The following is a 21,179-nucleotide window of genomic DNA, read 5'->3' on the forward strand; positions in this document are numbered from 1 at the left end:
ATATGCAACATGCAACACTTTCAAATATTTTACAGAGTTACAGTTCATATGAGGAAATCAGTCAGTTGAAATGAATTAATTTGGACCAAATCTATGGATTTCACATGACTGGGAATACAGATAAGCATCTCTAGGTTACTGATACCTTAATCAAAATGGGCATCATTATCTCATCATGGCATTTCTGTGCATTCAAATTGCCATCGATAAAATGCAATTGGGTTCATTGTTCATTATGCCTGCCCATACCATAGCCCCAACGCCACCATGCGGCACTCTGTTCACAACGTTGACAGCAAACCGCTTTCTCACACGACGCCATACACGTGGTCAGCGGTTGTAAAGCTGGTTGGACGAACTGACAAATTCTCTAAAACAATGTTGGAGGCGGCTTATGGTAGAAAGATTAACATTAAATTATCTGGCAGCAGCTCTGGTGGACATTCGTCAGCATGTCAACTGCACACCCCCTCAAAACTTAAGACATCTGTGGCATTGTGTTTTGTGAAACAAACTGCACATTTTAGAGTGGCCTTTTATTGTCCCCAGCGCAAGGTTCACCTGTGTAATGATCATGCTGTTTAATCAGCTTCTTGATATGCCACACCTGTCAGGTGGATGGATTATCTTGGCAAAGGAGAAATGCTCACTAACAGGGATGTGTAAGGGTTGTCGTCGGTGGAAGAAGGTGAGGACCAAAGCGCAGCGTGGTAAGTGTTCATAATTATGTTTAATGAAACGAACTGAACACTGAAATACAAAACAATAAAGTGAACGAACGAAATCCGAAACAGTACCGTGTGGCCCAAACACTCACACGGAAACAAACACCCACAACTCAAAAGTTAAACCCAGGCTACCTAAGTATGATTCTCAATCAGAGACAACTAACGACACCTGCCTCTGATTGAGAACCATAAGAGAACCATACTAGGCTGAACTCAAAACCCCAACATAGAAAAACACACATAGACTGCACACCCCAACTCACGCCCTGACCATACTAAATAAAGAAAAAACAAAAGAAATAAAGGTCAGAACGTGACAGGATGTAAACAAATTTCTGCGCAAAATTTGAGAGAAATAAGCTTTTTGTGTGTATGGACCATTTCTGGGATCTTTTATTTCAGCTCATGAAACATGTGACTAACATCTTGCATTTATATTTTTGTTCAATGTATAATAATTTACTAACATAACCATACAGACACCCCAATCAACTTAAAAGCACTAAAGAAGCCACATTATGAAAATACATTACCTCAACAAAACATGTTGTTAATGAAAGAAACCGGGGTTGCTACTGTGTACACTGAAACCAACAGAGGGGCAACAAGAGCCAAACGGTGCTCTATAACCCAGTGACCAAACCTTACAGTATTTCAATAGGTATTATTTATCCAACTGAATCATTCCCTGACCAAACAGGTGTTCCTCACACCATAACAGAAGTCATGTGGACTTCATTGGGATAGAAGAGAGGGATAAATGTTTATGACCATGGGAAAAATTTGTACATTGTGGGTCTGTTGTGCAATAAGGATACAGTGAATCATTGATGGATGATGTGAACAGCTCATTTGCTGGGTTGGAAAACATGAGAATCAAAATGCGAATTACTGGTCCTAGTAGTGAAAACTGAAACTGTATATTCTATTCAGCTCTTTGGCTTGCAATTCACCTGCCATTCTGCAGGTTTCCCCCATACCTCTTTACATTCTTATAACAGACATGTGGTTCAGAATTTTGGATTGTAACTTAACACTGACATAATATTTGCATTTAAGGCTCTATTAAATGCAATATTAGTATATTTGAGAGTCTACCGTGTTACTTGATGAGAACAGGAGTATTTAACAATAATAAAAGGGATGTCACAAAAAAGGTCTACGTGAAAAACTTACGGTAAAACACGTTTGAATGAATAATAATTCATGAAGCAGGCAGGTCTCAGAAATCATGACCACTGTATATAATGCAAATTAGATGAGCTTGTTTTTGCCTCCCATTATATGGATTAAAGTGATGCCACATGGATAAGTGATGTCACCGAGTGGTAGATTTAAACATTGTTCATATGCGACCAGCTCAAACTAGTTTCGAAAAAAAAAGTAGGACGACACATTAAACGCAAGCTGTAGTCTGGGTGCGGAAAGCAAACGACTACACAACCGGTATAGTGATTTGACTGTGAAGTTGCCTGTTTGTGAGAATGAAGTAAGTTGACGCACTGTTTTCTAATCCCGCATTTGTTGTCAGTTTAAGGCATTCATTATTAACAATCATAGACCATATCCATATGTTATTTACATTGTGTCTTTGTTCACTGATTTGCTGTCGATGTTCAGAACAAGTGCATGCATTGGTAGGCTGGGAAGTGCGCATTACGCACAAACCAAATCTCCAATTTGTTTTACGAACAATCAAATACCATATCGCTACAGACTGGGTTTTTACTCTATATTCTCAAACTCTTAAGGTAAATTTTGAATATACCGTTTTAAGACTTCTTACAATGTGAGGGAGATTTTAAAAAACTTTGTTTTCACATTCCTACAAGAGCATCACTGTGTTATCATTTAGCCCAACTCTACTAGGTGTTAGAAAGCGTATCCTATGGTGTTACTTGTTTAGCTTACACGTTTTACCACCTAAACCAGAATCAGATGTAATTATTCAATCAGATATAATTGTTCAATTCAAATATGGGAAAGTAAATTCAGCTTTTGATAGTGCAAGTGATCTAATTAATTGAGTTTTAATGGTAGAAAAAAGGTGGTTTCTATTCATTATGGGACAATCATCAGACAGTGTGGTTTCTAAATGTGTTTGTTCTCCTGTCAAAACCATCAAAATGTTGGGATTCATCTGACCCTGTAGGAATGTTTCAGTTTTGTTCAGTTTTCACATGGCTAGCTCATTGTTTGCCTTGGGGGTTTATTTTACTCCCAATTAAAGCAACACTCTTCGGGCACTTGCAGGATGTCAATCCTGCCAGAGATTTTCCACACACTTTTGTCTAGTTTTAGGTTATAAGGCATGGCATGGTAAGGTAATCCTATATGAGACTATATTCAAGCTTTATAAGTAAGTCATGGTTGAACTGAGGACGAGTGATTGGAGGAATGGAATGCACCCCCACCACTCTTTTGTTGCTCCCTAACTTGACAACAACTTTTAAAGATTTTATTTTCCAAAACTTTGTTTGTCTTGTATGTAGTTGTGAGACAGTTGTTGTGAAGTAGCTGTGAATAGTTGTGACATCCTCAGCTCACGTTGTCTATTTGTTCAGTATGTCTACGCATGTTGGTTCCATGGTTATAACAAGGTCATGTCTTAGTAAAACCTTGATTCACATTGTTTATACAGTGTTTGGTTGATATGATAATTTTGTTCTAGAGATCCACGACGGATCTGCGTTCAAGATCATCTTTAAACGACTTTCATGAAGTTTGCCTTTTGGGAGAGTGAACTCTCCGGTTCATGAGGAAGTTCTCAAAATGTACTGCCCTCGCATCTACCAAAGGGAGCATCACGCTTATTTTCTTCATCTTAAGACTTCATTGTCTCCTTATGCAAATAGGTTTACATTCAGCTAGACAGTGGAGAGGCCTTGCTCCTAAGATGTGGCATGGGATCTGTGTTAGGGCTTTTGAGAGAAATGAAAACAGGCAAGAAGGCCCTTTGTTTTGGTCCAATGAATCAGTATTCCTTTGAGGGGACTCTAAAGGCCTTTCAGCAAGCGCTTGGCCTCTCCCTCCGCATGGCTGGAGCACAGAGAGGGAGAGGGAGCCTGCTGAGAGCCTGTTCTGTTCACACAAAAGCCCGGAGAAGCCCTCCACATTTGGGGCCGGGAGACGAGCGGGATTTGCTCGGCCGGCTGACGTGTGAAAGAACGGACTCATTTAATGGAGGCCTTTCTCTTGAAACTGAACTCTCAAAGAAGACTCTGTAATTTCCCAGCCCAGTAATGGAGGGGGGGGGGGAGAGACAGGGAGAGATGTATGGGTTATTGACACATTTAATGTATTCAAAGGGGATGCCTGTGGCCCACATATTAAAGGGATATACTGCCGTACTTGTTGATTGAGCACTCATCAAGTAATAGCAGAAGGCTTGAAGGCGTTCAGTTGATTCAGTGAGACAAAGGTTATCTAGGCAAAATATTATGATCGGATAAGAGCAATGTTAGAATCCATTAGCCTACTTTCATCATGCATAACTGTCAACAGAAAAATGTCTGTAAGTGGTGTACACTACCGTTCAAAGGTTTGGGGTCACTTAGATATGTCCTTGTTTTTGAAAGAAAATGAAATGTTTGGTCCATTAAAATAACATAAAATTGATCAGACATACAGTGTAGACATTGTTAATGTTGTAAATGACTATTGTAGCTGTAGCTGGAATATCTTCATAGGCGTATAGAGGCCCATAATCAGCAACCATCACTCCTGTGTTCCAATGGCACGTTGTGTTAGCTAATCCAAGTTTATAGTTTTAAAAGGCTAATTGATCATTAGAAAACCCTTTTGCAATCATGTTAGCACAGCTGAAAACTGTTATTCTGATTAAAGAAGCACTAACACAGGCCTTCTTTAGACTAGTTTAATATCTGGAGCATCAGCATAACGTCAAGAGTAAAGAGGCAACTACGGGATGCTGGCCTTCTAGGCAGAGTTGCAAAGAAAAAGTAATATCTCTGACTGGCCAATAAAAATAAAAGATTAAGATTGGCAAAAGAACACTGGACAGAGGAACTCTGCCTAGAAGGCCAGCATCCAGGAGTCGCCTCTTCACTCTTGACGTTGAGATTGGTGTTTTGCGGGTACTATTTAATGAAGCTGCCAGTTGAGGACTTGTGAGGCGTCTGTTTCTCAAACTAGACACTCTAATATACTTGTCCTCTCGCTCAGTTGTGCACCGGGGCCTCCCACTCCTCTTTCTATTCTGGTTAGAGCCAGTTTGCGCTGTTCTGTGAAGGGAGTAGGACACAGCGTTGTACAAGATCTTCAGTTTCTAGGCAATTTCTAACATGGAATAGCTTTCATTTCTCAGAACAAGATTAGACTGACCAGTTTCAGAAGAAAGTAATTTGTTTCTGGCCATTTAGAGCCTGTAATGGAACCCACATATACTGATGCTCCAGATACTCAACTAGTCTAAAGATGGCCCGTTTTATTGCTTCTTTAATCAGAACAACAGTTTTCAGCTGTGCTAACATAATTGCAAAACGGTTTTCCAATGATCAATTAGCCTTTTAAAATGATAAACTTGGATTAGCTAACACAACGTGCCATTGGAACACAGGAGTGATGGTTGCTGATAATGGGCCTCTGTACGCCTATGTTCAGCTGAAGTCGGAAGTTTACACTTAGGTTGGAGTCATTAAAACTAGTTTTTCAACCCCTCCACAAATGTCTTGTTATCAAACTATAGTTTTGGCAAGTCGGTTAGGACATCTACTTTGTGCATGACTCATTTAATTTTTCCAACAATTGCTTACAGACAGATTATTTCACTTAAAATGCATTGTGTCACAATTCCAGTGGGTCAGAAGTTTACATACACTAAGTTGACTGTGACTTTAAACAGCTTGGAAAATTTCTGAAAATGATGTCATGGCTTTAGAAGCTTCTGATAGGCTAATTGTCATCATTTGAGTCAATTGGAGGTGTACCTGTGGATGTATTTTAAGGCCTACCATTAAACTCAGTGCCTCTTTGCTTGACATCATGGGAAAATCTAAATAAATCAGCCAAGACCTCAGAATTTTCTTTTGTAGACATCCACAAGTCTGGTTTATCCTTGGGAGCAATTTCTAAACGCATGTAGGTACCACGTTCATCTGTACAAACAATAGTACGCAAGTATAAACACCATGGGACCATGTAGCCGTCATACCGCTCAGGAAGGAGATGGATTGCAACTACGGATTGCAACTTGCCATGGGGACAAAGATCGTACTTTTTGGAGAAATGTCCTCTGGTCTGATGAAACAAAAATAGAACTGTTTGGCCATAATGACTATCGTTATGTTTGGAGGAAAAAGGGGGAGGCTTTGCAAGCCGAAGAACACCATCCCAACCGTGAAGCCTGGGGGTGGCAGCATCATGTTGTGGGGGTGCTTTGCTGCAGGAGGCTGGTACACGTCACAAAATAAATGGCATCACGAGGGAGGAAAATTATATAGATATATTGAAGCAACATCTCAAGACATCAGTCAGGAAGTTAAAGCTTGGTCGCAAATGGGTCTTCCAAATCGACAATGACCGCAAGCACACTTCCAAAGTTGTGCCAAAATGACTGAAGAACGATAAAGTCAAGGTATTCGAGTGGCCATCACGAAGCCCTGACCTCAATCCTATAGAAAATGTATGGACAGAACTGAGAAAGCGAGTGCGAGCAAGGAGTCCTACAAACCTGACTCAGTTACACCAGCTCTGTCAGGAGGAATGGACCAAAATTCACCCAACTTATTGTGGGAAGATTGTGGAAGGCTACCCAAAACGTTTCACCCAAGTTAAACAATTTAAAGGCAATGCTACCAAATACGAATTGAGTGTATGTAAACATCTGACCCACTGGGAATGTGATGAAATAAATAAAATCTGAAATAAATAATTATCTTTATCATCATTCTGGCATTTCCCATTCTTAAAATAAAGTGGTGATCCTAACTGACCTAAGACAGGGAATTTTTACTAGGATTAAATGTCAGGAATTGTGAAAAACTGAGTTTAAATGTATTTGGCTAAGGTGTATGTAAACTTCTGACTTCAACTGTAGATATTCCATTAAAAAATCATCCGTTTCCAGCTACAATAGTCATTTACAACATTAACAATGTCTACACTGTACTTCTGATGAATTTGATGTTATTTTAATGGACAAAACATTTGCTTTTCTTTCAAAAACAAGGACATTTCTAAGTGACCCCAAACTTTTGAATGGCAGTGTATTTGCGTGGTTATCCATGTAATCATGGAAACAAAAATACAGATATTAGTAGGCTATGTTCATAGGCTAAAATGATCCACCAACTAAGATGAAGGACAGTTGACTGCAGAGTAACTTCAAAGTAAAGTTATCTATAAACTGACTGAAAACAGAACAAAGTATGTTATAATAAGTACAGTGTACTGCATTGAGGTGCAGTAACTCATAGCAACACATATAGTGCCTTCAGAAATTATTCACACCCTTGACTTTTTCCACATTCCATATTACAGCCTGAATTTAGACTAAATTGAGACTTTGTGTCCCTGGCCTACACACAATAACCCATAATGTCAAAGTGAAATTACACTGAACAAAAATATAAATGCAACATGCAACAATTTCAAAGATTTTTACTGAGTTACAGTTCATATAAGGAAATCATTCAATTTAAATAAATGAATTAGGCCCTAGTCTATGGATTTCACATGACTGGGAATACAGATGCATCTGTTGGTCACAGATTTCTTTTAAAAAAGCAAGGGTGTGGATCATAAAACCAGTCCAGCATTTGCGACCACCATTTGCCTCATGCAGTGCGACACATCTCCTTCAAATAGAGTTGATCAGGCTTTCGATTGTGGCCTGTGGAATGTCCCACTCCTCTTCAATGACTCTGCGAAGTTGCTGGATATTGGCTGGCAATGGAACACGCTGTTGTACACGTCGACACAGAGCATCCCAAACATGCTCAATGGGTGACATGCCTGGTGAATATGCAGGACTTGGAAAAACTGGGACATTTCAGCTTGTGTACAGATCCTTGCAACATGGGGCTGTGCATTATCATGCTGAAACATGAAGTGATGGCGATGGATGAATGGCACGAGAATGGACTTCAGGATTTCGTCACGATATCTCTGTGCATTCAAATTGCCATCGATAAATTGCAATTGTGTTCATTGTCGGTGGCTTATGTCTACCCATACCATAACTTCACCGCCACCATGGGACACTCTGTTCACAACGTTGGCATCAGCAAACAGTTCATCCACACGAATGCCGTAGACGCTGTCTGCCATCTGACAGGTACAGACGATTTCTCAGGTGAAGCCAGATGTGGAGGTCCTGGGCTGGCGTGGTTACACTTAGTCTGCTGTTGTGAGGTCGATTGGATGTACTGCCTAGTTCTCTAAAATGGCGTTGGGAGCGGCTTATGGTAAAGAAATTAATATAAAATTCTCTGGCAACAGCTCTGGTGGACGTTCCTGCAGTCAGCATATCAATTGTACGCTCCCTCAAACTTGAAACATCTGTGGCGTTCTGTTGTGTGACAAAACTGCACATTTTAGAGTGGCCTTTTACTGTCCCCAGCACAAGGTGTACTTGTGTAATGGTCATGCTGTTTAATCAGCTTCTTGATATGCAACACTTGTTAGGTGAATAGATTATCTTGGCAAAATGCTCACTAACAGGGATGTAAACAAATTTGTGCACAAAATTTGAGAGAAATAAGCTTTTTGTGCATATGGAACATTTCCGGGATATTTTATTTCAGCTCATGAAACATGGAACCAACACTTTACATGTTGCATTTATATTTTTTGTTTAGTGTATGTTTTTATTTTTATTTTTTACAAATTAACAAAAATTGAAAAGCTGAAATGTTTTGAGTCAATAAGTATTCCACCCCTTTATGGCATGCTTAAATAAGTTCAGGAGTATACATTTGCTTAACAAGTCACATAAGTTGCATGGACTCACTCTGTGTGGAATAATAGTGTTTAATATATTTTGAATGACTACCTCATCTCTGTACCCAACACATACAATTATCTGTATGGTCCCTCAGTCGCGCAGTGAATTTTAAACACCGATTCAACCACAAAGACCAGGTAGGTTTTCCAATGGCTTGCTAAGAAGGTCACCTATTGGTAGATAGGTAAAAATAAAAAAGGAGACATTGATTATCCCTTTGAGCATGGTGATGTTAGTAATTACACTTAGGATGATGTAGCAAGACTCCTAGTCACTACAAAGATTCAGGTGGCCTTCCTAACTCAGTTGCTAGAGAGGAAGGGAACCGCTCAGGGATTTCACCATGAGGCCAATAGTGACTTTAAAACAGTTACCGAGTTTTATGGCTGTGATAGGAAAAAACTGAGGATGTAGTTACTCCACAATACTAACCTAAACGACAGAATGAAAAGAAGGAAGCCTGTACAGAATAAAAAATATTCCAAATCATGCATCCTGTTTATAAGGCACTAAAGTAAAACTGCAAAAAAATTGGCAAAGAAATGAACTTTATGTCCTGAATACAAAGCATTATGTTTGGGGCAAATCCAACACAACACATCACTGAGTATCACTCTTCATATTTTCAAGCACGGTGGTGGTCGCATTATGTAATGGATATGATTGTCATCGGCAAGGACTAGGGAGTTTTTGGGGGGATAAAAATAAATGGTATAGAGCTAAGCACAAGCCAAATCCTAGAGGAAAATTTGGTTCAGTCTGCTTTCGAACAGACACTGGTAGACAAATTCACCTTTCAGCAGGACAATAATCTAAAACACAAGGCCAAATATACACTGGAGTTGCTTACCAAGACGGCAATGAATGTTTGAGTGACCTAGTTACAGTTTTGACTTGAATCGATTTGAAAATCTATGATAAGACTTAAAAATGGCTGTCTAGCAATGATCAACAACCAATGTGACAGAACTTGAAGAATTTTTAAAATAATAATGTGCAAATATTGCACAGTCCAGGTGTGCAAAGCTCTTAGAGACTTACCCAGAAAGACTCACAGCTGTAATCACTTCCAAAGGTGATTCTAACATGTATGGAGGTGTGAATACTTAAATGAGATAGTTCTAAAAACATGTTTTCACTTTGTCATTGTGGGGTATTGTGTGTAGATGGGTAAGAAACTTCTAAAAACATGTTTTCACTTTGTCATTATGGGGTATTGTGTGTAGATGGGTAAGAAACATATATGCTTTTAATTCAGGCTGTAACACAACAAAATGTGGAATAAGTCAAGGGGTATGAATACTTTCTGAAGGCACGGTAGCTGACTAAACTCCACTCCATGGTGAAGGAAGTTTCTGATGAGACCAGGCTTTTTGGAATTCAGGTCTGACTACATTGGTTCACCCAAGACCAATACTTAAAAAAAAATGTTTTTATTAAATGCTAACCTTGTACCTATGTTTGCCCTCTGTAGTTATGTGTCTTTCTGTGTTTGCTGTCAATAAACGTTAATCAAATACAAGTACTGACTGTGTACTTGTTGAGATTCAGTTGGCACATTCGCATTTGCGCTGAGTTGCCATCTAGATCAAGAGCGATGAACAAACAGTTGGTGGTTGTATGTGATGGACAAACATAGGTACAAAGTTAGAAAGTTTCCTAATTCTGACTAGCACATGAACGCGGCATTAGTAATTTGATGCCCAATTCAACATTCGATGAGGTGGCACGCAACCATTGGTTGATGCAATGCAACGCCTCCTTTGTTCCTCTGGTAAATGTAGAGGTTAACCCAGGCCCTGCAGCCCTCAGCATCACTCCAATTCCCCAGGCGCTCTCATTTGTTGACTTCTGTAACCGTAAAAGCATTGGTTGCATGCATGTAAACATTAGAAGCCTTCTCCCTAACTTTGTTTTATTCACTTCTTCAGTTATAACCCTAAATTCATAACCATGGGCACCCCCTTAGATATCATCCTGACCAACCTGCCCTCGAAATACACCTCTGCTGTCTTCAACCAGGATCTCAGTGATCACTGCCTCATTGCCTGCGTGCGTAATGGGTCTGCGGTCAAACGACCACCCCTCATCACTGTCAAACGCTCTAAAACACTTCAGTTAGCAGGCCTTTCTAATCGACATGGCCCGGGTATCCTGGAAGGATATTGACCTCATCCTGTGAGGATGCCTGGCTGCTCTTCAAAAGTGCTTTCCTCTCCATCTTAAATAAGCATGTCCCATTCAAAAAATGTAGAACTAAGAACACCCCAGACTTGACTGCCCTTGACCAGCACAAAAACATCCTGTGGCGTTATGCATTAGCATCGAATAGCCCCCGCGATATGTAACTTTTCAGGGAAGTCAGGAACAAATGTACTCAGTTAGGAAAGCTAAGGCTAGCTTTTTCAAACAGAAATTTGCTTCCTGTAGAACTAATTCCAAAAAGTTCTGGGACACTGTAAAGCATATGGAAAATAAGAGCACCTCCTCCCAGCTGCCCACTGCACTGAGGATAGGAAACAATGTCACCACCGATAAATCTACGATAATCGATCATTTCAATAAGCATTCTCCCACGGCTGGCCATGCTTTCCACCTGGCTACCCCTACCCCGGCCAACATCTCAGCATCCCGTGCAGCAACTCTTCAACTCTTTCAACTCTTTCAATCATTGCATTCTTACCAGCAGACTCAATAGCCTTGGCTTCTCAAATGACTGCCTCGCCTGGTTCACCAACTACTTCTCAGATAGAGTTCAGTGTGTCAAATCAGATGGCCTGTTGTCCGGTACTCTGGCAGTCTCTCTGGGGGTGCCACAGGGTTCAATTCTCAGGCCAACTCTTTTCTCTGTATATGTCAATGATGTCGCTCTTGCTGCTGGTGATTCTGTGATCCAACTCTACGCAGACGACACCATTCTGTATACATCTGGCCCTTCTTTGGACACTGTGCTAACAAACCTACAAACGAGCTTCAATGCCATACAACACTCCTTCCGTGGCCTCCAACTGCTTTTAAATGCTAGTAAAACTAAGTGCATGCTCTTCAACCGATTGCTGCCAGCACCCTTCCACCCGACTAGCATCACTACCCTGGAAGGTTCTGACCTAGAATATGTGGACAACTACAAATACCTAGGTGTCTGGTTAGACTGTAAACTCTCCTTCCAGACTCACATTAAGCATCTCCAATCCAAAATTAAATCTAGAATCGGCTTCCTATTTCGCAACAAAGCCTCCTTCACTCACGCCTCCAAACATACCCTCTTAACGGACTATCCTACTGATCCTTGATTTCGGCGATGTCATTTACAAAATAGCCTCCAACACTCTACTCAGCGAACTGGATGTAGTCTATCACAGTGCCATCCGTTTTATCACCAAAGCCCCATCTACTACCCACCACTGCGACCTGTATGCTCTCGTTGGCTGGCCCTTACTACATATCTGTCGCAAAACCTACTGGCTCCAGGTCATCTATAAGTCTTTGCTAGGTAAAGCCCAGCCTTATCTCAGCTCACTGGCAACACCCACTAGTAGCTCGTTCTCCAGCAGGTATATTGCACTGGTCATCCCCAAAGCCAACACACCCTTTGGCCGCCTTTCCTTCCAGTTCTCTGCTGCCAATGACTGGAACGAATTGCAAAAATCTCTGAAGCTGGAGTCTTTTTTCTCCTTCTCTAATTTAAAGCATCAGCTGTCTGAGCAGCTTATTGATCACTGTACCTGTACACAGTCAATCTGTAAATAGCCCACCCAACTACCTCATCCCCATATTATTACTTACCCTCTTGCTCGTTTGCACCCCAATATCTCTACGTGCAGTTTTTATTTTTTTATTTCACGTTGATTTAACCAGGTAGGCCAGTTGAGAACAAGTTCTCATTTACAACTGCGACCGTGCCAAGATAAAGCAAAGCAGTGCGACAAAAAGAACAACAAAAAGTTACACATGGAATAAGCAAACATACAGTCAATAATACAGTAGAAACAGTCTATATACAGTGTGTGCAAATGAGGTAGGATCATGCACATCGTGCACATCATCATCTGCACATCTATCACTTCAGTATTAATGCTAAATTGTAATTATTTTTGCCTCTAGGGCCTATTTATTGCCTACCTCTCTACTCTTCTACATTTCTATTTTTATTTTCTTTTGTGTTATTAACTGTACGTTTGTTTATGTCTAACTCTGTGTTGTTGTTTTTGTCGCACTGCTTTGCTTTATCTTGGCAAGTTCGCAGTTGTAAATGAGAACTTGTTCTCAACTGGCCTACCTGGTTAAATCAAGGTGAAATAAAAATAAATATTTTTAAAATGCCTACGCATCTACAGTCGTGGCCAAAAGTTTTGAGAATGACACAAATATAAATTTTCACAAAGTCTGCTGCTTCAGTTTGTATGAAGGCAATTTGCATATACTCCAGAATGTTATGAAGAGTGATCAGATGAATTGCAATTAACTGCAAAGTCCCTCTTTGCCATGCAAATGAACTGAATCCCCAAAAAACATTTCCACTACATTTCAGCCCTGCCACAAAAGTACAAGCTGACATCATGTCAGTGATTCTCTCGTTAACACAGGTATGAGTGTTGACGAGTACAAGGCTGGACATCACTCTGTCATGCTGATTGAGTTTGAATAACAGACTGGAAGCTTCAAAAGGAGGGTGGTGCTTGGAACCATTGTTCTTCCTCTGTCAACCATGATTACCTGCAAGGAAACATGTGTCGTCATCATTGCTTTGCACAAAAAGCGTTTCACAGGCAAGGATATGCCAGTAAGATTGCACCTACATCAACCATATATTGGATCATCAAGAAATTCAAGGAGAGCGGTTCAATTGTTGTGAAGAAGGCTTCAGGGCGCCAAAGAAAGTCCAGCAAGCGACAGGACCATCTCCTAAAGTTGATTTAGCTGCGGGATTGGGGCACCACTAGCACAGAGCTTGCTCAGGAATGGCAGCAGGCAGGTGTGAGTGCATCTGCACGCACAGTGGGGCGAAGACTTTTGGAGGATGGCATGGTGTCAAGAAGGGCAGCAAAGAAGCCACTTCTCTCCAGGAAAAACATCAAGGACAGACTGATATTCTGCAAAAGGTACAGCGATTGGACTGCTGAAGACTGGGGTAAAGTCATTTTCGCTGATGAATCCCCTTTCCGATTATTTTGGGCATCTGGACCAAAGCTTGTCCAGAGAAGTCAAGGTGAGCACTACCATCAGTCCTGTGTAAACAGTAAAGCATCCTGAGACCATTCATGTGTGGGGTTGCTTCACAGCCAAGGTAGTGGGCTCACTCACAGTTTTGCCGAAGAACACAGCCATGAATAAAGAATGGTACCAACATCCTCCGAGAGCAACTTCTCCCAACTATCCAGGAACAGTTTGGTGACGAACAATGCCTTTTCCAGCATGAAGGAGCACCTTGCCATAAGGCAAAGTGATAACTAAGTGGCTCGGGAAACAAAACGTCAATATTTTGGGTCCATGGCCAGGAAACTCCCCAGACCTTAATCCTATTCAGAACGTGTGGTCAATCCTCAAGAGGCGGGTGGACGAACAAAAACCAACAAATTCTGACATACTCCAAGCATTGATTATGCAAGAATGGGCTGCCATCAGTGCCACCATATGGCCCAGAAGTTAATTGACAGCATGCCAGGGCGGATTGCAGAGGTCTTGAAAAAGAGGGTCAACACTGCAAATATTGACTCTTCGCATCAACTTCATGTTAATTGTCAATAAAAGCCTTTGACACTTGTGAAATGCTTGTAATTATACTTCAGTATTCCATAGTAACATCTGACAATAATATCTAAAGGCACTGAAATAGCAAACCTTGTGGAAATTAATATTTGTGTCATTCTCAAAACTTTTGGCCATGACTGTAGTCGGGCAGGAACTCGACCATGGTCACTCACAAGTTACAACTCCCAAAAGCATAAAAAGATATAGGACATACATGGAACCATAATGTGTTTTGATCATCTCTTTCAGCCCAGTGGCTAGTAAACCTTCCAATAATATGTTGATAATGATATTACATTTTCTCTCCACAGAATGCAAGGTGTGTTCTCAATGACACTTGTGCTGCTTGTGGCCTTGATGGTCACAGCAGAAGCAGCACACAAACATGGTGACAAAAAAGGTGAGATGTGATCAAACTACATTAGTGTGTACAGTATGTCAGATAAAAAAAAAATGTATCCCTTTGAAGGAGCTCATGTTATGTTGTGTTACTGCAAATGTCAGGCAAAATCAATTCAATTATTTATTTGTTTTATTTTTGGTGCCACAGGTCAGAAAGCCAAAGAGGGGGGCAAAGCAGAGTGTGCTGAGAAGCGCTTTGGCAAATGTGTGCCCAATGCTGGTGACTGTGGAGATGGGTTCCGTGAGGCCACCTGCAGTGAGCACACCACCAAACACAAGTGCAATATCCCCTGCAACTGGAAGAAGGCCTTTGGTGGTACGAGGGCAAATGTTGGAGATGGATGTGGTCCTGACAGACACATACAGTACATACATATATTCACATATATGTAAAAATACTACATGTATCTGCATTCTGTACCATCATCATTAGTAACTAGGGCCCATAGTTTTTCATGGTCACTGATCAGGTCTCATCGTGGTCAGGAAAAACTCTGGTCTCTAATCATAACGGAATTAGATTAACATGTTTTTATGGATGTTTTATATGATAAAATAGATGGTATTTCTTTCTAGCTGACTGCAAGTACAGGTTCACCAATTGGGGTGAGTGTGACACGACCACCGGCACCAAGAGCCGGTCAGGAACCCTGAAGAAAGACCTGTTCAAGTTAGACTGCGAGGCCACCATCACGGTGACCAAGCCATGCTCCTCTAAGCCCAAGGGGAAGGGAGGAAAAGGTAGGTCGGATCTCATTTATTAGACCACCATAGGACAAACCCAGCGGGCAAAACTGGTTGAAATTCTGTTTGTTAAGGGGATGTTGAATACTGATGACATACTCCTTAGCAGGTATGCATTTGTCACTAAACTGGAAAAGCAGGTTCTCCAAAACAACATGAAAACACAAACCCAACACTTCAGAAAATAAAGCAATTCATATGCTGAAAGGAATTTCATAGCCACCCTGTCAAAATGCACTTTGCCGTTTGACTGAGAATAGCCCAATTGAATCCAAACAACTGACTTTTTCTTCTTTTTTTTCTAGGGAAGAGGACAGAGTGACAACTAAAGAGTGAAGCTTGAGGACTGACTGAGACACAGCAGGTGTGACTTCTGGCTTACTTCAGCAGCACAATCGTCACCCTCCTTTGCCAAACACTCAGCCAGTGTCTCTGACTGTGTCCAAAATGACACCCTATCTGTTATATAGTGCACTACTTTAGACCAGAGGGCCCTGGTCAAAAGTAGTGCAATATATAAGGAATAGGGTGTCATTTGGGATGTAGCATCTGTCTCTGCCGCTAAGCGCTTTGTCCTTCTCAAAACAACAACAACCCAACAATCTCTGTCTATACACTCATGTTCATGTCTTTTCACGAAAACAATCTTGTTATGTGTTTTTATTTGTTTTAAGGGTTAAAAAAAATCTTTACATTCTTTTCAGTAGGAAACTTGACATATAAGTCAGTCTTCATAGTTTTAGGCCATCCTATGTTATTTTTAACAGAAAATGTAAAGAACTCAACTTCTATTGATAGTTGTAATAAAGCTATAGTTACAAAATTAAACATAAACAAACAACACTATGAACAAAATTATAATATTTCTTCAATGATCATGAATGTCGTTGACCATGTTCCAAGAAGCTCAAAAATACATATTTTAGTAGATTTTAGAGGAATCGTTTTTGTATGTGGATATGTGTACTGTCTATATCCTGGAAACAAATATTAGAATTCTATGGAACAATGGAACTCCTCTGCAAAATGTATTTTTGAACTATAGAAATGACTGGAATTGCAACACAAGGTTTGTATAAAATAATAAAATACTGTACTGTTGTTTGTATAACAAAAATGTGTTGTGTTTTGTCTGAACACTTTTCATATTAAGTAGTTGTTTTTCTCAAATCAAATCAACGTTTATTCGTCACGTGCGGCGAATACAACAGTGAACTGCTTACTTACAGACTTTAACCAATAGTGCAAAAAAGGTAGGTGTTAGGTGAACAATAGGTAAGTAAAGAAATAAAACAACAGTAAAAAGACAGGCTATATACAGTAGCGAGGCTCTAAAAGTAGCGAGGCTACATACAGACACCGGTTAGTCAGGCTGATTGAGGTAGTATGTACATGTAGATATGGTTAAAGTGACTATGCATATGTGATGAACAGAGAGTAGCAGTAGCGTAAAAGAGGGGTTGGTGGGTGGGACACAATGCAGATAGCCCGGTTAGCCAATGTGCGGGAGCACTGGTTGGTCAGCCCAATTCAGGTAGTATGTACATGAATGTATAGTTAAAGTGACTGCATACTGTATATGATAAACAGAGAGTAGCAGCAGTGTAAAAAGAGGGGTTGGGGAGGGGCACACAATGCAAATAGTCCGGGTAACCATTTGATTACCTGTTCAGGAGTCTTATGGATTGGGGGCAAAAACTGTTGAGAAGCCTTTTTCTCCTAGACTGGGCACCCCGGTACCGCTTGCCATGCGGTATTAGAGAGAACAGTCTATGACTGGGGTGGCTGGGGTCTTTGACAATTTTTAGGGCCTTCCTCTGACACGCCTGGTGTAGAGGTCCTGGATGGCAGGCAGCTTAGACCCAGTGATGTACTGGGCTGTATGCACTACCATCTGTAGTGCCTTGCGGTCAGAGGCCGAGGAATTGCGGTACCGGCAGTGATGCAACCAGTCTATGACTGGGGTGCTCTCAATGTTGCAGCTGTAGAACCTTTTGAGGATCTCAGGACCCATGCCAAATCTTTTTAGTTTCCTGAGGGGGGGAATAGGCTTTGTCGTGCCCTCTTCACGACTGTCTTGGTGTGTTTGGACCATTCTAGTTTGTTGGTGATGTGGACACCAAGGAACTTGAAGCTCTCAACCTGCTCCACTACAGCCCCGTCGATGAGAATGAGGGCGTGCTCGGTCCTCCTTTTCCTGTTGTCCACAATCATCTCCTTAGTCTTGGTTACGTTTAGTGATAGGTTGATATTCTGTCACCACCCGGCCAGGTCTCTTCTGTGTTAATTATAGGGGAAAACACTTTATTGAACCTGATTTGTACAAAATGTAGACATTAATTTTGGAAGACTTTAGAATACTTGAAAAAAGGCAAAGCCCTCCTCCCAGAAAGGATAAAGGTAGAATGGGAAAAAAAGGATGAAAATTACAGTGAATGTGAATTCAGTTACAAATGATCAGTTCTCATTTATATCAAGTAATATATGTTAAATTAACATCAGTCATTTAGCAGCTTTTGATAATTTGCCAAATAATAATAATCAACTTCTATGAAAGCACGCCACAACAAAAAATATTTTGTAAATAATAAAAAGGGGTTAAAATGTTATGAGCTGTGTAATTACAGGCCTTGCATCTTACAGTTCTTACAGTGTATCTTACAGTTCTAGGTCAGTGATATAAACCCTTTACTCCATTATCCATTGTCAATTACAGTATTACCACTGGTGAAATACAGCTGTTTACCGTACAGTCACATAGTAGAAACCAGATAGAAGTGGCGGAAGTCTTTTCTTGAGCAAATGAAGGTTTCATGCCATCTTGTTATGTAGTGTACCACTTCAGCGGTGCGCTGGGGTCTTTGACAATTCTGACATTATATCACATTGGGGATATTTAATGGCCCTTTCCCACATTCCTAAAGAGGTATCTGTTACACATTTTATACATCATTATTACATTTTGGAGAAGTTCAGGCTAATAAGGAGTACATTATAGGATTCTATTTGTGAGACTTTTCAAGCCATTGATTGAATAGCCACAAAACCACATCATTCAGATTCAACTTACAACATGTTGAGGGTTTTTATTATATTCCCTCTGCGACGAGAGGTAACATTGCATGGACACACGTCTTAAAGTCGCAGTCAGGTTCGATATCATTGGTCTGTCCAAGGATTTCATACTTCCATCCACCTCTGGCTCTGTACTATTGGATTAATATGGGGTGGCAGGTAGCCTAGTGGTTAGAGTGGTGGACTTGTAACCGAAAGGTTGCAAGTTCAAATCCCTGAGCTGACAAGGTACAAATCCAGAAGGTTTGCTGTGTTTGCAGGAGACCATCCGCCACTTCATCAGGAGCATGCCTAGGCTTTGTAGGGAGGTCATATAGGCACGTGGAGGCCACACACACTACTGAGCCTCATTTTGACTTGTTTTAAGGACATTATATCAAAGTTGGAATGGCCTGTAGTGTGGTTTTCCACTTTAATTTTGAGTGTGACTCCAAATCCAGACCTCCATGGGTTGATAAATTTGATTTCCATTGATCATTTTTGTGTGATTTTGTTGTCAGCACATTCAACTATGTAAAGAAAAAAGTATTTAATAAGATTTCATTCATTCAGATCTAGGATGTGTTATTTTAGTGTTCCCTTTATTTTTTTGAGCAGTGTATATTATGGACCGCTTCACAGTTTCCAATGGAGTATCCTGAATTGTAAGAACCCTGGTTATTTTGAGTTGAGCTGAGAGAAATACTGCCGTAGTACTTGGAGCATACATTGATCACCTTGCCTGCTCCCTCCAGAAACCTTAATGAAACTTGTCTCGTCCTATTTTGACTACCTTCCCTTGCTTTATTGCCATGTTGACCACAGCTTTTCAGATGTGCGATGTGCATAATCAAGGGAGTTTGAGGCATGCTGAAATAGAAGAGGAGGATTACCCTTGTTGCTGTTCCCTTTCTTCCCTGGACCTGGTGCTGACCCCTCCTCCTCTGATTTACCCATATTTTCTCTTCTGTCCATTTGCTGCAGGTGGCTCATTTTCAGATGACTCAATTGTGGGGTTCTCAGGCTATACATTTTTGCAGTTCTGAACAAAGAGACACAGGAGGCCCTGAACAGCAGAATCATTCCTTGGTATCTCCCCATCACTCTATCACAGTAATAGACTTATCCATTTACAAGTGGTTGATGATGGTTCTAGGCATGTCTACTCTCACGGTTTTAGTATTTTTGCCATGTGGAATTGCTTTGAAAAGGTTGTGTTGGGAATCATTGGACAGCAACATTCAAACCTTCTCTGGTTTTCAAGCTCATTTAAGGCTGAGACTGGACCATTCAGAAACACTCACCACCTCTTGGGAAACCACCTGTACTCCCTGTTCACCCATGACTGCATGGCCAAGCACGCCTCCAACTCAATCATCAAGTTTGCAAACAACACAACAGTAGTAGGCTTGATTACCAACGATGATGAGACAGCCTACAGGGAGGAAGTGAGGGCTGTGCGAGTGTGGTGCCTGGAAAACAACCTCTCATTCAACGTCAACAATACAAAGAAGATGATCGTGGACTTCAGGAAACAGCAGAGGGTGCACCCACCTATATCGACGGGACCATAGTGGAGAAGGTGGAAAGTTCCTTAGCGTACACATCACTGACAAACTGAAATGGACCACCCACACAAACAGTGTGGTGAAGAAGGCACAACAGAGCCTCTTCAACCTCAGGAGGCTAAAGAAATGTGTCTTGTCATCTAAAACCCTCACAAACTTTTACAGATGCACAATTGAAAGCATCCTGTCAGGCTGTATCACACGGCAACTGCACCACCCGCAACCGCAAGACTCTCCAGAGGGTGGTGCGGTCTGCCCAACGCATTACCGGGGGCAAACTACCCGCCCTCCAGGACACCTACAGCACCCAATGTCACAGGAAGAACAAAAAGATCATCAAGGACATCAACCACCCGAGCCACTGCCTGTTCACCCCGCTATCATCCAGAAGGTGAGGTCAGTATAGGTGCATCAAAGCTGGGGCCGAGAGACTGAAAAACAGCTTCTATCTCAAGGCCATCAGACTGTTAAACAGCCATCACTAGCACATTAGAGGCTGCTGCCTATAGGCATAGACTAGAAATCACTGGACACTTTAAGGAATGGAACACTAGTCACTTTAATAATGTGCATATCTTACATTACTCATCTCATATGTATATTCTGTATTCTATACTATTCTACGGTATCTTAGTCCGTTGCGCTCTGACATCGCTCGTCCATGTGTATATAGTCTTAATTGGGTATATGTGGGGTAATTTGTTAGTTATTTTTTATTTTGTGGAGTATGGGTTTGTGATGAACTACCTATTGAGAAATGGAAGGATCGACCGGCCATGTTTATTGTCAATACCCATCCTACCCCACATATACCCAATTAAGACTATATACACATGGACAAGCGATGTCAGAGCGCAACGGACTTAGATACCGTAGAATAGTATAGATGACAATGTCTGGTGAACATTGGCTAGCTGTGACATTAGAAGATGATAAAGGAGGTAGACAAATCTCAACTTCCCAGTC

At 41.0% G+C, this 21,179-nt stretch overlaps 1 protein-coding gene across 1 annotated transcript; it reads left to right on the forward strand.

Annotated features, from left to right (window-relative positions):
* The first annotated feature begins 1,954 nt into the window (after positions 1-1,954).
* Positions 1,955-16,708, forward strand: LOC139408975 (midkine-A-like). The gene is made up of 5 exons (XM_071153518.1): positions 1,955-2,217; positions 14,757-14,845; positions 14,996-15,163; positions 15,424-15,588; positions 15,897-16,708. The coding sequence occupies exons 1-5, from the start codon at positions 2,213-2,215 to the stop codon at positions 15,911-15,913; spliced, it is 444 nt and encodes a 147-aa protein (XP_071009619.1). The 5' UTR covers positions 1,955-2,212; the 3' UTR covers positions 15,914-16,708.
* Positions 16,709-21,179: the final 4,471 nt, after the last annotated feature.

Source organism: Oncorhynchus clarkii, chromosome 1, assembly GCF_045791955.1.
Source record: "Oncorhynchus clarkii lewisi isolate Uvic-CL-2024 chromosome 1, UVic_Ocla_1.0, whole genome shotgun sequence".
NCBI lineage: Eukaryota > Metazoa > Chordata > Actinopteri > Salmoniformes > Salmonidae > Oncorhynchus > Oncorhynchus clarkii.

Coding starts and splice junctions, on each gene's coding strand:
- LOC139408975 (XM_071153518.1), top strand. Junction 14,846..14,995: donor CAAACATGGTGACAAAAAAG/GTGAGATGTGAT, acceptor TTGGTGCCACAG/GTCAGAAAGCCAAAGAGGGG. Junction 15,164..15,423: donor CTGGAAGAAGGCCTTTGGTG/GTACGAGGGCAA, acceptor ATTTCTTTCTAG/CTGACTGCAAGTACAGGTTC.